At 35.3% G+C, this 15,412-nt stretch overlaps 3 protein-coding genes and 1 long non-coding RNA gene across 4 annotated transcripts; 1 reads left to right on the top strand and 3 right to left on the bottom strand.

The window, feature by feature from the left end:
- The first annotated feature begins 1,055 nt into the window (after nt 1-1,055).
- On the top strand, nt 1,056-1,811 carry LOC125851076 (multifunctional methyltransferase subunit TRM112 homolog A). The gene is made up of 2 exons (XM_049530874.1): nt 1,056-1,220; nt 1,323-1,811. Exon 2 carries the CDS (start codon nt 1,323-1,325, stop codon nt 1,689-1,691), a length of 369 nt encoding a protein of 122 aa, XP_049386831.1. The 5' UTR covers nt 1,056-1,220; the 3' UTR covers nt 1,692-1,811.
- Nucleotides 1,812-2,410: 599 nt separating this feature from the next.
- On the bottom strand, nt 2,411-8,530 carry LOC125851067 (uncharacterized). The gene is made up of 8 exons (XM_049530866.1): nt 8,134-8,530; nt 7,906-8,046; nt 7,415-7,639; nt 4,811-5,018; nt 3,551-3,687; nt 3,194-3,274; nt 2,958-3,024; nt 2,411-2,876 (listed from the first exon to the last, which is right to left on the bottom strand). The coding sequence occupies exons 1-8, from the start codon at nt 8,433-8,435 to the stop codon at nt 2,562-2,564; spliced, it is 1,476 nt and encodes a 491-aa protein (XP_049386823.1). The 5' UTR covers nt 8,436-8,530; the 3' UTR covers nt 2,411-2,561.
- A 1,280-nt stretch (nt 8,531-9,810) lies between these two features.
- Nucleotides 9,811-13,248, bottom strand: LOC125851049 (probable mitochondrial adenine nucleotide transporter BTL3; the record flags this gene model as incomplete). The annotated part of the gene is made up of 3 exons (XM_049530841.1): nt 9,811-9,995; nt 10,557-11,024; nt 12,945-13,248. Coding segments are annotated over 3 exons (841 nt in total), but the record flags the coding sequence as incomplete, so codon positions are not given.
- LOC125851075 (uncharacterized) lies at nt 11,031-12,595 on the bottom strand. Its single transcript, XR_007444882.1, has 3 exons — nt 12,526-12,595; nt 12,319-12,440; nt 11,031-12,223 (listed from the first exon to the last, which is right to left on the bottom strand). It is a non-coding gene; the product is annotated as an uncharacterized LOC125851075 (long non-coding RNA).
- Nucleotides 13,249-15,412: the final 2,164 nt, after the last annotated feature.

Here is a 15,412-nt window from a genome sequence, read left to right as displayed (position 1 = left end):
TAAAATAAATAAATTCTAGTGTAAGTATAATTTATTCCTCTCCAAACCCGTTTTGCAGGACAGTATTGGTAGATTGTTGTTATATATATATGGGGAAAATTACGCGTATAAGCAAACATATACTAGTTAATTAGTTAATATAATTATAGTTTACCTTAATTACAATTCGCGGCCTACTTTTAACTATAATTACGCAACTCAATTTTTTAGTTTTGTATAATTCGTACGTTTGTATAATTTGAAATTTGTAATATATAATTTGTATAACTTTTGTATAATTTGGAATTTGTATAATATAATTTGTATAACTGTTTACATTTCTGATGTTTGTAATTGTATAAATTCGTTATTTCGAGTTTATATAAAAATAACTGAATTATACAAATGTACACATAAATTATACAAACCTGCAAATTATACAAATCCGCAAATTATACAAACGAAATAGCTTAAACTATAGCTACAACCCGTAAATATGCAAACTATAGTTATGGAGTATAATTTATTAGAGCAACTTTCACATATAGCAAACATAAAAATCATATTTGTATGTTATAACTATAGTTTGCATATTTTGATTTGTATAATTCGCTAGATACATCCAATTTTATACAAATTGTTCAGTTTTGTGTAAATTCATTTATACATTGTAATTTATATAATAAAATTTGTATTTGTATAATTATAAGTGTCTAGGACGGAAATATATGTATTTGCATTTGTATATATACTTTTCTCTCGCTTTATACAAATACAAACGCATTTTATACATTTGTATACCGAATGGGTAATTATATACCGAAAATGACTAATTGTATACCAAACCAGATGGCAAAAAAATGGGATGTTTACTGTGAATTACAAATAAAATAAACTATGACTATATCATTTAATTTGAGTTAAGAGTTTGTTATTTCATACAATTTTCCTTAATTAAGTTCTCCTTATTATATTACGGTTAACTAAACTTTAAATAAGTTTACAAATGGGCTATATTTCAAAACATTGCCATCACAAGTGGCTACATTACTAGGCCCGACCCTAACTCTGGCCCAAACCCTAGACTTCCTCTTTACCCCTGCCACAAAAACGCCTCGTAGAACAACCATTAGAGCAACTCGAGAAGTAAGAGAGACGACTGAAAATACAAGTTCTCCGGCGCCGTCCAAGGCCTATAAATCGGAAGTTCCTCGCATTAGCAAATTCTTTCCAACTTCCAAGTAATTCTAATTTCTTTTGCTTCTGTTGAGTATTTTTCGAATTTAAGTGTTTGAAAGATTTTCTTATTGGGAAGTTTTTGTTTTTCTGAAATTTATTCGCAGATGAGGCTGTTAACTCACAATATGTTATCATCCAACATCAAGGGAGTCGCAAATGGATTTCCGTTGAAGATCGAGGTTGTGAAAGTGGTAGAGAAGGAGGTTGATTTTAATATCGATTTTCTCAAGAACATGTTCCATAAAGTTGAATGGAAGGCACTGGCGGAAGCTTCTACAACCATGGGTTACGCTGAACTGCCTGAAAATGTTGATGCTGCTATGCTAGACTCAGATGATTTCCTTCATAAGTTTCATCATGCCCTTCTTGAGCTTCATCTTGAAGAGGGTGCCTTGGTTTGTCCAGAGACTGGCCGGAAATTTCCTGTCAGTAAAGGCATTCCCAATATGCTTCTTCATGAAGACGAGGTCTGATTAGTTTTTTTTCTTCTTTTTTGGGTATTGATGTGTTTTGGTTTGGAAATGGGGATTAGGGTTCTTGATAATAGGGTTTAAGGGGTTTGTTCTGATATACCATTTTGATTGTAATGCTATTATTGGAAGACATTGTCGATACTAAGGAGTAATTACTAGAACTTCTTTGACCACACCACTATATCTGAGATTGTAGTTTTGTATCGAAATTACAACTGTATTCTGTTTTGAAGTTTATAAGTTTGACTTAATGCGGATATGGGTTTGTCCTCCGAAGTAGGCTTGCCTATTCTGTTTTGAAGTTTATAAATTTGACTTATTATGGGTTTGTAGACAGACCAAATCAAGCTTGAACCTGGAAAGTATGAAACTAAACCATATCGGCTAATCTCTTGAGAAAAAATCATTAAGATGTTGGCATAGAAATCATTCTTGGCCTACCTTTTGGTATATCAGTTACTGCATCAACTTGATTATCTATTAGTGGGTTCATTTTTTAATATTATCGTGGTGTTAAAAGAAGTCTAGTTCAGAAATGGCAACATTGAATAATTTGTTGCAAACATTTTACATTGCCTGACGGATAAGCAATTTATGAAGGCCTTGATGAGATACTAATATCTTGAGAGCGTTAACATAGCATCTCTCAAATTTTTAATACAGAACAATTTCATGATCATACTGAACTAAGATAATTCAATGTACTGGCAGCAACAAAGTTCCAACTAAACAGACCATAGTTCATTCTATATTTGTATCAAAGTAGATTAGTTCTGTGACAATTGTGGTGTACAAAGTTAAATTATTTTTTTGTGACATGCATTGTGTACAATTATCTCTTGCGGGGAAAAGAATAATCCATCATCTGTGCTATATTGATGAGGAACGGCATTTCTTGCGAGGAGTGGTGTCATAGGGGGGAAGAGGCACACCAAACACCCAATCAAGAACATTCAAGTACTTGGATTTGAAGACATCCCTCTCCATAGCATAACAATGCATGATAATTGCAGTTGCCATGCTAAAGATCACGACATCACCTCTCTTTAATTTTTCAGACTGAGGCAAATAACCAACATCAGCCATGCACGTGACGAAACTCTCAAGTGCCCGAGCAAGGCAATAGAGTGAAATCTCTATCCTTCTGCTTTTCTTCTCAATTGCCAGGGCCAGACCAGTAGGGAACTGCAAAAAGTGTTTTATGTTAGCTTTACAAAGAGAGAAGTAAAACGACTAGTTAAGAAAGATAACTAATCTGTCCTATACCGTTCCCAGTGCCACCATGGGGATGTTACACCTCTTGAACAGCCTGAAGAGAAAACATGTCCATAACCTAACAATGAAACAGCACATGAAGCTTTGAGATGAGCAGTCATTTGAAGCAAGAGTATTTAAACTTGGAGGGGGCTTAACATTGTCAGACGAAAGGACTGAAAAATGTGGAAAAATATTCATAACAAAGACAGTAAAATGCAAATTCAACAAATCAAATCAGCTCTTACCAGGCAGATGAACAATACATGGAGAGAAATAGACTAGACCTTGCTGTACCGAGGAGACTCTTCGCCAAAATTGTGTTAGGTCTGCAAAAATTTCCTCAAAATGTTGTAAAAACTGGAGCTGAAGGAAGATGACTATACATTTATAGAGCTTGGAAATGGAATGGGCTAAAAGCAATATGGACTATCATGAGGGAAATGTACTTCCAAATGATAAATTATTCGTAGTAACAACTATGCTAAAATAATTCTCCTATAATGGCTACAGATTTTATCAAGCAATGGCTGATGAATGGATAATCCAAGAGAAAAACGAAGAAGACAAGATGATTTGTCATTGAAGAAACCAACATTCAGTACCTTTTCAAGATGCCTTGACGATGTACAATGAGTGCAGGAACTAAATAAACTGGAAGGTAAACTGGAAGAGCTCTCTTGTAGGCTTGAATTAGAAATGAAATGAAATGTGCACCACATCCTTGATTCTCATGTACTATCTGCATGAACATCCAAAGGGAAAACAGTGCTTGCAGATCAACAATATCAGCATGTCGATTAAACTCTTGCAATCCTTGATTAGTATGAATCCAAAAAATTTCAAGATAGCAGCACCTACCTTAGGCAAACAGATGAAACACAATTAAGAGTCTACTATTGAGGCCAATACAACAGGATGTTTGGTTTTTTCATAACATTTACAGGCTACAGCTTCCTTTTCTTTTTGGTAAGGTATAAAGTGGCTACAGCACTGCAGGTATTTTTATTCATATGAAGCTTATCAGTGACTCGTGCACCATAATTGGACCTACAAAGCAAATTAATGAACAAAACTAATCCTGTACTTAATAGTTTCAAGAACTCTTGATCTGCAGAATTGATAGTCCACACCTATCAAACCTCATATACTTCTCCTCTTCAACTGGGTATTCACTATGATAATTAAATCAGAACTGTTCCTTTTGCTGTAATACAACTTAAATGCATTTCACATAGCCCCAAAATACCACATGAAAGAAGAACAGAAAAAATATCACAAATTCCAAACAGTGAACAACATATTTTCCACAAACACATAAGAACATCCAGATATTGCTTTTGCCTTCATTAGCTCTAAAAAAGTATTTGACTATCAACCATGCTTGTTCATTGAAAAGCAAAGGGTAATAATAAACAACAAAAAAGGAAAAGGAACTATGATATGGTTAAAATGCATAAATCTACAAAGCAGTTTATTCTTAATCATAAAGTAGTGACTACATAAACTTACTAGAAATAACCAATGGCATCAATTTACAGACGCCTGATAAAAAGATATCGCTCAAGCCCCAAGAGCCATTGTTGTAATCTTAAAAATCTGTTAATTAAACCCTAACTTTAGAAGTACCCAGACAACCTCAAAAGCTTCAAGAATGCAGAACAATAGAAGCAGAGGACACGAAACAACCTCCAGCCAAACCTCCAACTTCTAGCTCTACACAGTAAATATTTTAACTCCTGTTCCCTCCAGCATTTTATAAAGTAGCAACATTTACTTTAGGAGGACCACACCCAACTAAAATAGAAAGCAGCATTCATATTTGGACTATTTTTACTGCCAAAGAACAGGAAACTATGACATACCGAGCAGGGCACTTTCATTTGCGGATCCAGTTTAATGTCAATACCATTGGACTTGTAATGATTCTCTATTGCTTCCAAATTCATTACAGAGTTCCCACATGCCAGATCTTTCACACCCTGCAGGATAACCAAAGCTTTGCCACCATGTTTGTTGAGAAAGGATTTGTAAGATGGATGCAGACTATCTTGCTTCAATATATAAGCGGACCTGACATAAATTTAAAAAATACAGTATGAGAGAAAAACATTGCTCATTAGAGGATAGGCATCTCAGACTCAGAATATGCAAATCAGTCTTCTGAGTAAATCAGATTTAGAATTCTGAACTCACTACCTTTTAATCAAAACAATAGACCAACAGGAAAGAGATTTCTTTATCTTTATGGTAATACCTGACAAAAAAGCATTTAGACAACTACTTGTAGACAGAAGTTTTGGGTAATTTCTGCAGGAATTTGTAATCACAACTAATCCTATGGAGGCACAAATATTTATCTTTTCCATATAAGTAACATATCTACAACATTAGCACTTTTTGTGTATACTGTGAAGTGCTAAAAACTGGCTTGTTGTGTATATATTGTATCCCTTCCTTTGAATATTACAGATTTGACCTCTTCTCGCCGTTGCTAACAAAATACACCCCATCTCCCACATCATCAGCAGGAGCCAAAGTTATATGAGCTGACAATGCTAGCTTGGATAGGAATTCCACTTGGGCTAATGGAGCACGACAGCCCAAGCAGTTACTTAGACTCATTGTTGAGGTACATTATCCTTTAATTATTGTGCTTCGGGATGACATACATGCAAAGACAGTAGTATGTTCATGGAAGGCTTTGCTTTGTATAAAGCCTTTCCACATAAGATACATGGATATAAAATGCAGTGTTGCTTCCTCAAAGGAGATACTAAACATGTCAACTATCTCATGGAGCCACTGCAAATTGGTGCAGTTTATGCTTAATTGGTTAAACTAAACGCGTGGTATCAAGATTTTTATAAATAGGATCCTACTTACATTGATAGAAGGGATTGGAGATTAGATCTAGGGATGGCAATGGTGCGGGTGCGGGTGCGGGGCAAACCCGCATAAACCCGCAATGACTTTACTCCCCCCCGCCCCGCATAAACCCGCAATGACTTTGCCCCGCCCCGCCCCGCATAGCACATTTTTTTATTTTTTCCCCACCCCGCCTGCATATACCTCTCCGCATATACCTGCCCCACAAAACTTCAACATAACAGTACATGTGCTTGATTTTGACACTTAACTTAAGTAAAACAATACTGTAATTTATTAAGTTTTTCATACACTTTAGTTTCTCATTTAAGAATCTGTTACATTACTTTCTAACACCATGATTATGAAGGTAAATAATAAAATATATAGCCTAGTCAGTATACAAATTAATTAGAATCAGAATTCATCACAAGTGATACATCATTTTACTTAATAATATTGTATAAACACTAGAGACAAAAGATAGGCATAATAAACTAAGAAATTCAGTGTCAACTGTCAACTGATTTGCATCTGCTATTCGCCCAATTTAGTTTAACTTCAAAAGAAAAAAAAGCCCCTAACCCGTACCCGCTCCGCATGTTTTCCTAAAAAAATATTTTGTACCCGGCCCGCCCCCCCAAAAACATTAACTCGCACTGCCCCACAAACGCTATAACCCGCCCCGCTTTGCAACCGCCCCGCCCCATTGCCATCCCTAATTAGATCTCAAGACAATCCATAAAATCCTGCTGAAAGTAGAAAATGTTTTGTCCACATTCTCCTTAATGCAAGGTCGTGAATCGTGACACAGTTCTTTCATTGTATATTGTGACAGATAAATAAAGAATCTGAGATTGACCTGATTCAGAGATGAAAATTCTACTATTCTTGAAACATATTACCAGATTATCAAATGAGACTATCAGTTTAAACATTCATCATAATAAGACTACTGACTGTCGGTGTCCTATCAGCACTCTGACTGTCATGACTTCCTTAGTCTGAGACAGCCACTTCAATAAAGGAGAGACTGAGCACGCATATACAACGATTAGAACATAAAGCTTACAAAGTTGTAAACCACTAGTAATAGTGTGACCAGTTCATGCATTTATGTAGCTGTCACTTCCATTAGAATAATCCCAAATACAATCAATCTGATACATATCAAACATAAGGGTGAATTTCAATCAAGAAGTCAACTTCATTCTCCAATTATTCAAGTTGCCTCACTCTCCACTAAAATGGGATTAAAAAATTTAGGCAATGACCATTTCTAGGGGAACTTCTCTTTCATGGTTGACTTGGAAAGTACCTAATTTCTTGGCCAACTTCAATACAAAGTCAAATCAATATGATTTATTAGCTTAGAGCCAAGCATGGTTAATCTCAACTTCTAAGCACTGCAAATTACATCATGTTCAGAAGGAAGAAACATTTACTTGTTCATGACATTACAGTTTATCAACAATGTTATAATAATGTATTATACATAAAAAGCATACGAAATATGGCTTGCAATTAAAGGAAAGATACCATTACTCAGTATGTTTTTATATGAAATTAGGTCCCACAAAACGAGAAAAAACGATGCTTACAGGATCTGTGAAGAGGATAGACACATAAGAAAAATGTCTCCGTGAGCCCAAGTTAAAGGCTTGCATATGCGCCCAAACCGCTTACTTTTTATTCCACAACGGGATGCCAACACAGCCGCACGCACAAGAATGTAAACCGCCAAGCTCGTGTGCTGTGTGCTACCAGTAAGAAGCAACGATGGCCCTGCAACTGCACCCGCTAGCAATGCTCTCCACTTAGCTATCCTGGAATTCAAATAAGTTTCTGCTTAATCTACTGTTAGGTTAATCATCTCACCAACTCTCAAACAATTGAACATTTTCTGATTTTCGCCCACATATATACAAACACACGCTCAAATAATACAATACATAATTATATGCATAGATAAGTAACAGATTAGTTATATCTATTTCGCATGTACATAATTATATTTAACAAACTGAAAACATCTGAATTTAATTAACACACACATACAAATGTGTGTGTATGGATATATACAGTGACGTACCTTCGATGACCTCCCCAAGCGGATACAATTTCATCAACTGATACAAATGTACCAGAGAAAGTGCCAAGGAACAGACCATATCTTAGAGTTTCCTTTAGTGCCAAAATTACATCATCCCTGCTCGAGACCATTTGCCCTTTCCTAAAAAATTAAAACATATTCAAATGAGCTAAACCAAAGCGGTGAAATATAGATCTAAATGCTTTGAGGATTCAAAAACAACTTTACTTCGCGGAGGACATCGATTTTCTACGTCGTAGCCGAGAGAGAACAGCAAAGATAGCGAGGCCACCTTTTAGGCCAGCGCCAATAGTGAATCCTTTAACGGAAGCACTAAAGATTCTCCAAAGCTTGTCGTAATCCTGAACCGGATAAGATTCGAGGCTAAGCAAAGAGCAAGATGACGAAGAGGAAGGGAGAGTCGATCGCCGGCAATGCTGGCAGTTCTGGATTAGGCTTTCGTCATCGAGGGAAGAGCACGTACAGCGGCCACCGGCAGAGACATCAGCTCCGTCGCCGGACGGCGGCATAGCGGCGGTGGAATGGAAAGCGTTTCCGAATGAAACTCTGAAATTATCGAAGGGCAAGTGGAAGTATTACACGTATGATTGTAGAATTAGCAGTTGAGGATGACTGTTTTTAAAAATAAAATAAATTTTATTTTCTGGTACCTTGGGGTTGTGATTTTCACTCACTGTCGTTTTATTTATAAATAAATTAAAATAAAAGACACTATGATTATTTCACTATAATATTTAGTATATCAATTAATATTTAATTTTAATTTTTTATATCAACTATTTTGGACAAATAAAAATGAATAGAATTTCAACATCAGTGGCATAGTGAAAAGAATAATACTTGCTAGTAAATTATTTGTGCGCCTCGCCAGAGAGTTAGTATTAATTAAATGCGCAGTCTTTAAATAGGTAAAAATTTATGATATGATTGGTTTGTTATTTTTGTCATTGACTTGTCAACTTCAAAATGTGAGAATGATATTTAAAACTCACAAGCTACTGCTAACAATTATGTGAATATGATTGTTTCATGTATAATTTCATTTTAGACTGCTTATAATTTTAAAAGACAAATTGAAATTGTTTCCAATAAAGGAACTTATCATTTTCTTAGAAACATGGAAGGAAAGTAGGAGGAAGTGTCAATTTTTTCCTGGTATATTAACAAAACAAATTTGAAGTGAAAAACATTCAGTTGGCTTATATACAATATTCTTGCAAAGCAATTGAATCAAAGATTTGGAAGAGAATCAACCATTAAATTAGAAAATCTTGTTTTTATGATTTATTTTTGTTATTTTGACTTAAAAATGAGTGTTTAAATACACTTTTTAGTTTTACTCAAACAATACAATAGTGGTTAAGAACAGACTTTGGATTGGTTATTGTTTTTTCACTTACTTTTATCATTTTAGCTTAAAATCAAGTGCTTATAAAAACTTCTTGAAATTTACACAAACACTGAAAAAAGACTTGAATTGAAATAAGAGATACGAATGGACATTCATATATAGCTGTTTATCTCCTATAGGCTATAGATATGTATAATTTATACAAGTTTGAAGGAGCTAGATACATCCAACATGTTGGTTAAACTTGAAAATTAGAGATCTCGATACAAAGAAATTCAGATAAAGAGGGACTATAATGTTCAGAATTTTCAAATAATCAATTTTCATTTTTCAAGATCTCAGTACTCATTTTTCCATTGGTTCTTGTTCATATAGCTCTTTTTATCATTTGATGAACCTTTGCTTCCCAATAATAAAACACACCGGGTTGTGGTTGATAAAAAAAATGTATTTCTTTTGGGATAGAAGAGAGTAAAATATGGTATCGAGTCTGTGAGCCTGGATCTAAGCTAAGAATTTCATCAAGTGTTAAAAGAGAAACTTTAGATTTCATGTCCAACAAACTAGATCCTACCTCTTTAACATCAAGGTGATGAATAACATTGTAATACAATGCTTTTGTACCTCACTACTTAGCAACAGATGTCCTTCATTCCGCTTTGAGAACAATCTTCATGAACTCGTAGACGAAGTAGCTTATGGAGGCTGAAGGTAACACCTGAAGATTCAGAACATGAAAAGTGAGAATGGGAAAGTCTTGATAGTTACAGAGATTTGAAAAGAAGAAAATGAATTCAATCCCTAGAGATATACTTGAAATTTAGAATACTATAATCATATACATATATGCAAGTCAATTGAACTGAAATATGACAATCCCTCTAGCTCTGAATGAAGTACTCTTTCTGCTATTTAAAGAAAAAACAAGACACAGGATCTATCCAATAAAAAGAAGGGAAAGGATGAAAAGGAAGAAATTAGAGATGCCACCACCCCAGAATCTTGTTGTCTTTGTCTCCCCTCTTGCTATCCATTTTCATAGATATTTTGTTCTTTCGAGGAAATGACATGAGATTTTAAGCCTTAAGATTTAGTTAAACATAACTAATTTTGTTCTAATTAACGATGTTAACCTAATGAAATATTGTGACCTCCATGCATATCAAGGAGCACAATGGTTGGGAAGAACATCGTATTCAGTTTCTGAGATTAAAATGAGTCATTATCCAATTAAAAAGTTATCTCAAACATAATGGCATGGTTACACAGGTACTGGTACCTGTAGTAAACTAGGGATTAGTCCTGCATATAGAGCTGGAACACCTCCCTGTTCAACAATCTTCGCACATGTTGCCAACGCACTCAGTTTGGATGCCCGGCCTTGTAATTGAAGATGTCTTCTAATGACCTCAAATGGATAAGTTGCGGCTTCAGCACAAGCACCAGCAATAGCACCATGAAGTAAGGTCCTCATAGGTCCCAACTCAAGCTGGTCAAAAGCATTGAGCTCTGCTCCCTGATTCTTCATATACTCTATTCTTTTTCTGCCTTCAGGTGAACGCAAATAAGCTGATTTTAATATGTCATATACACCATAGAAAACAGCCGCTGCTGGGGCCATACTCAAAATGGAGGGTACTAGTCCCTTATAAAGAGAGAAGAATCCTTCAGTTCTGATCACATGTTGGAAAGCTCCAACCACACCACCCAAGGCCTCTCCACCCCGTGCCACTAACTTGGTCCGGATCTGAAAGGTTTTAAATTATCAGGCAACATAGGAAATAACAAAGCAGAAGCCAGAGAAAATCAACTTCCCCAACCATAAGGAGGATAATCAAATCTAATAAGGACATTTCTGAAAAAAGGAAAAATCAATAATAAGGACTACAGGTGATGTGAACACGTTACACATTCATATTTATTAAAAACAAAAGATTGTTACACATTCTTAAAGAAGAGGAAATGCAAACTACTTCAGCGCAGCTGCTTTCATATTCAAATCAGAGACCTAAAAACTATGTACTAAAATCAGGCCTTTGATGCTAATGGTTGACAGAATATCATTCCATGCACAAATTCAAACAAGCACTATGTTATATTAGAAGCATGTATCAGACCTGAAAGATAAGGGAGAAACTAGTTTGGTCCATATTAACAATAACAGACATAGTCCAGCACCCATTTTGTTGCTGGTTCCCTGATGAAGCTAAAATTGCTCTATTCTTCCATCTCATTCCTTGTTTTTCTCTTGGACAAAGCTGCTGTACTAAACCTTTCTTCTTTCTTTTTTATCAGTAGCTGCTGTACTAAATTTTATACAGGGCATTTCGCTTCTTCACCCCTGCCATGTATGTCATCTTCAGTTGGGACCCTTCTATTATCTGTTTTAGAAAAAAAAACTAAATCCTCAACTTCTCTCGACTAAGTCAGTTTATTTCTAATCCAAAATGACACATTAAGATTCTAAGATTCTTAGTTTTATTTTATTCTGTATTCCAAAAGTTTTCCCATCTTTTGGTACCTTGTGCATATCAATAAATAGCAAAAACAAAAAAGGATGTGCTTAAGGATCTTCTGGTCAGGATTCACAATGATGTGCTTAATAGTGTGTGTTCTTGCTTGAGAACGAGAAGCTTAAAAGCTAGAGGAAGTTGATAAGAGTCTATTAATCATCAACCTCTTTGTCCACAGCCCAAGGCTTTCCCTCAAGCACTGTCCCACCTCCCCATTCCTTTTTTTAATAAGGTCCCACCTCCCTGGTCCTTTCTGCCACTAGCTGGCTTTCCTTTCCCCTTGTCACACCACTATCTCCTTCCACAACTCACCAAGAAATACTAGAAAAACAAAAAAGGTTTAGAGGCAAAACCTGCTTGAAAAGTTAGAACTCATCGACAGATGAATCAGAAACAGTGTAACCACCGAATGTATCATGTTTTCAATCAGCAACTGTAAAATATACGAGAAATAGGACAGTTATGAATCAAAAATGGGATGGGTAGATGATTATTGACACTTGAAGATAAGGGATCCAAAACATCAACCTTCTTTCCTTCAAATCCAAAATTAATTGTTTCATATAAAGAATCTCTTGTTTTTTGATTGCTGAATTTCCGATGCAAATCAAAGTCTAACAAAAAGATATCTCCTTTCTACCAGAAGAAACCTATTATCAATGAATGACACAAGTCAAACTGACAAGCAGCTAGAATTTTGCAGAACTTAAACCATAAGATTATGTGACAAAATACCTCCTTTTTTACTCCACAAGTTAATTTTATAATTTTAGTCCTATTTTCGGATTTCACTTGTACTTGCAGCTTCCTTTTTGGATTTTGCTAGAAGGTGAGAAATTTTATTGAAGGAACGGAAGAACCATGAGCAACATAAAAGGATATTTACTAAAGAAGAGAAAAGAGCTCTCTTATTTTCCTTTTCTCTTGCTACCAGTGGATTGGAAATGTACTAGTAAAGAAAACAATTACATAGAAAATTGGTACTAGAAAAGAAGTTCTTTGACAGTTCTGTCAACAGCTAGATCAAAATGCAAAAATTAATGCACTGACAGTTTTATGTGTTTGTACACGATCTTAGATGGGCTTAGTGAAAATTATAATTATCAAAAGGCTTAAAAAATGCAATTTTCCATATCTCATAACTCATGACTTACAGTGTCCAGTGGTAAGCACATCACAGTAGCAGTCACTCCAGCTGCAGCACCAGCAACAAACCGCTCGATGTTAGTAGTTTCTTCATTTCCTGATAATCTTAGGAGTTGCTTTCTGTATGTGTCAAAAGCACAAAAATTAACTGCCTTAAAAGGAGCAGTACGAAGAATATTGACCAAGTTCCCTTTCCAAAAGCCTCTCAAGCCTTGAGTAGCTGCAATTGTTTTGATGAGCTCCGACAGGTGCTTCTGTTCACCACGAACTATATATTCCAGCTTTAATCTTTCAAGTGGAGCAACAACAGTTCTGCAAAAAAAGATTTATTCAAACAGAGTTGAAGCAAAAGATGATTGTAAGCAGAAACTGAGTTCAAGATCAATGTGAAGTTAACTACTTTAGAAGATATATAGAAGGATAAACTAAACTATCTTTTACCAATTTTATTATTTTAATTTTTAACAAATGTCAAATAATCAAATATAAAGAAGTTAACAGGTCTATTGTGTTAGTTATATACAATTAGTTGTCGACTCTGGCCATCACAATATCAGAGAGAACAAGGAACAAAGAACGAGAACAGAGAATCGGAAGCATATGGAGACTTGAAAAAAGTGTACAGAGGCTCAAAAAGAATGAAGAAGTAAATTAACCAAGAATGGATGGACAAGCTCGTATTCCAAAAAAAAATGATGGACCAACCCTCTCTCTCCTCAATATAAAGCTCCCACGACGGTTTCAGAATAACGACCATACCGAAATTTCATCTTGGTGCAAATTGCAGAAAACTCCTAAAGATGATTAGGGCAATTTGTAAGCTTCAAATATTTACTTACCAAAAGGAGGGGGGCAAGAGGAATACAAAATTTAACTTCTTTGTATTCAGAAACAGTATGATTAAGAAAAAGTTAAAAACTTGAGCATACGGAATATCTAGAGGCTTAATCCAAATTAAAGGATTTTATTGGAAGTATTCAGATAAAAATTGTATTAGGTCAAAACGTGATGTTCCTCTTTTCAATTTGAATGTCATTGTTTGACTTTTTAAAAAAGATTTAAAAACCTCTCTCCTGCCCTCCGGCAAAACAAAAAAAAGGAAATGGCACTAAACAACAATGATTTTAAATGGTCATAGCATTGTAGAAATATGGATGACTTGATGAGTAACAGGTCGAACTTTTTGGGTAAACGCTTACTTCTGATTCATCTCTATGTTGGAATGGAGTGTAGAAAGTGTATCAAAGAAAAACATGATGCTTTTGGTTTAGAAGATGGGTGTCGAGTTGACAAGATCCGGAAAAAAACACAATATTCATCAAATGGAGAGTAACTGAAAAGTGAGACAAAGGTTCAAAGTTTGAGCAAAATGGATGACCGCGCATGCCTTAAAATCATTGATTTATAACTTAACAGAAAATAGCCCTTTGATTCTGAAAAGAAGGCCAAGACAAGGGAGGGATAGCCTAGTAAAAAAGGCACACTAACTCAATGAGGTTGGGATTTCGAGTCACCAAGGGAACAAAATAGGGGAAGGGCCACTGTTTGCTCCTGAATTGGGGAGCTTAAGTGGTGGGATTTACCATATCAAAAAAGGAAGGTAAGACCAGACACCACACCATATCCTAATGTTTCATTGGACATTTTTTTACCTTAAAACAACAAGAGAAGCATAACTAGACCCATGACACTTTCATTCGTAACAGCAGCATAGTGATATCGGATTATCTAAAGTAAATATGTCCACAATGTGACTTGTTTGACAGAGCCTAAGATTCTTTTTACTGTTATTAATCTCTCTTGATTAACCACTACAGCTTCTTACCCCAAGGTAGAAGAATATCAGGATAAATCTCCAACAAAGACTCATCCATTTCCCAGCACTTATACATTTGAAAAACAATTAATGGAAACCATCCCCTTTCATGGCATTACCTCCATATTCACAGTTTATCAATATCCTATATTGAAAATTCAGTCCTCTCTGCACTATTGTTTTTCTGTTAATGAAAATCAACCCCTTTTTCCCTCATATTTACTATTTACAGCTTTTTTGCTATTATATATATTTGAAACTTCATGGCCCATTCCTTGTTTCTTAGAATTCCATCTTTCAAATGCAAGTAAAGATATGGCAGTGTTGTAGATAGGATCAACTGAGAAGGTCTGGAAGCTTTCACAGTCAACCAAGACCAAGAGAGACAGTCGACTGCCATTAAAACAAATAAGCCAGTTTATACATTCTTTTACAGTAATATAGTTGTGAAAATTTACTTTGCTTCTTCTGTTCACGCTTAGTTTTTCTGTAGTTATTTATGGGGCCAAAAGATATGAATGCACAACACCCCGTTGCACCACGGGGAAAATCTCCTAAGGTGCCACTTAAGAGTAACCAGCAAGAAAAGACTAGAAAACGGAATCCTAAGTGGATCAAAGAATGCCCTCGTGCATTTAAAAAATTTTCCTTATATTTTGT

The sequence above is a fragment of the Solanum stenotomum genome, unplaced genomic scaffold (assembly GCF_019186545.1).
Source record: "Solanum stenotomum isolate F172 unplaced genomic scaffold, ASM1918654v1 scaffold21764, whole genome shotgun sequence".
Classification (NCBI taxonomy): Eukaryota; Viridiplantae; Streptophyta; class Magnoliopsida; order Solanales; family Solanaceae; genus Solanum; species Solanum stenotomum.
The sequence above is the reverse complement of the archived record's forward strand: the minus strand, read 5'-3'. Positions and strand labels throughout refer to the sequence as shown.

Coding starts and splice junctions, on each gene's coding strand:
- LOC125851076 (XM_049530874.1), top strand. CDS start 1,323: ATGAGGCTGTTAACTCACAATATGTTATCATCCAACATCAAGGGAGTC.
- LOC125851067 (XM_049530866.1), bottom strand. CDS start 8,435: ATGCCGCCGTCCGGCGACGGAGCTGATGTCTCTGCCGGTGGCCGCTGT. Junction 5,019..7,414: donor CTATCCTCTTCACAGATCCT/GTAAGCATCGTT, acceptor AATTTATGTCAG/GTCCGCTTATATATTGAAGC. Junction 3,275..3,550: donor CGTCAAGGCATCTTGAAAAG/GTACTGAATGTT, acceptor AAATTTTTGCAG/ACCTAACACAATTTTGGCGA.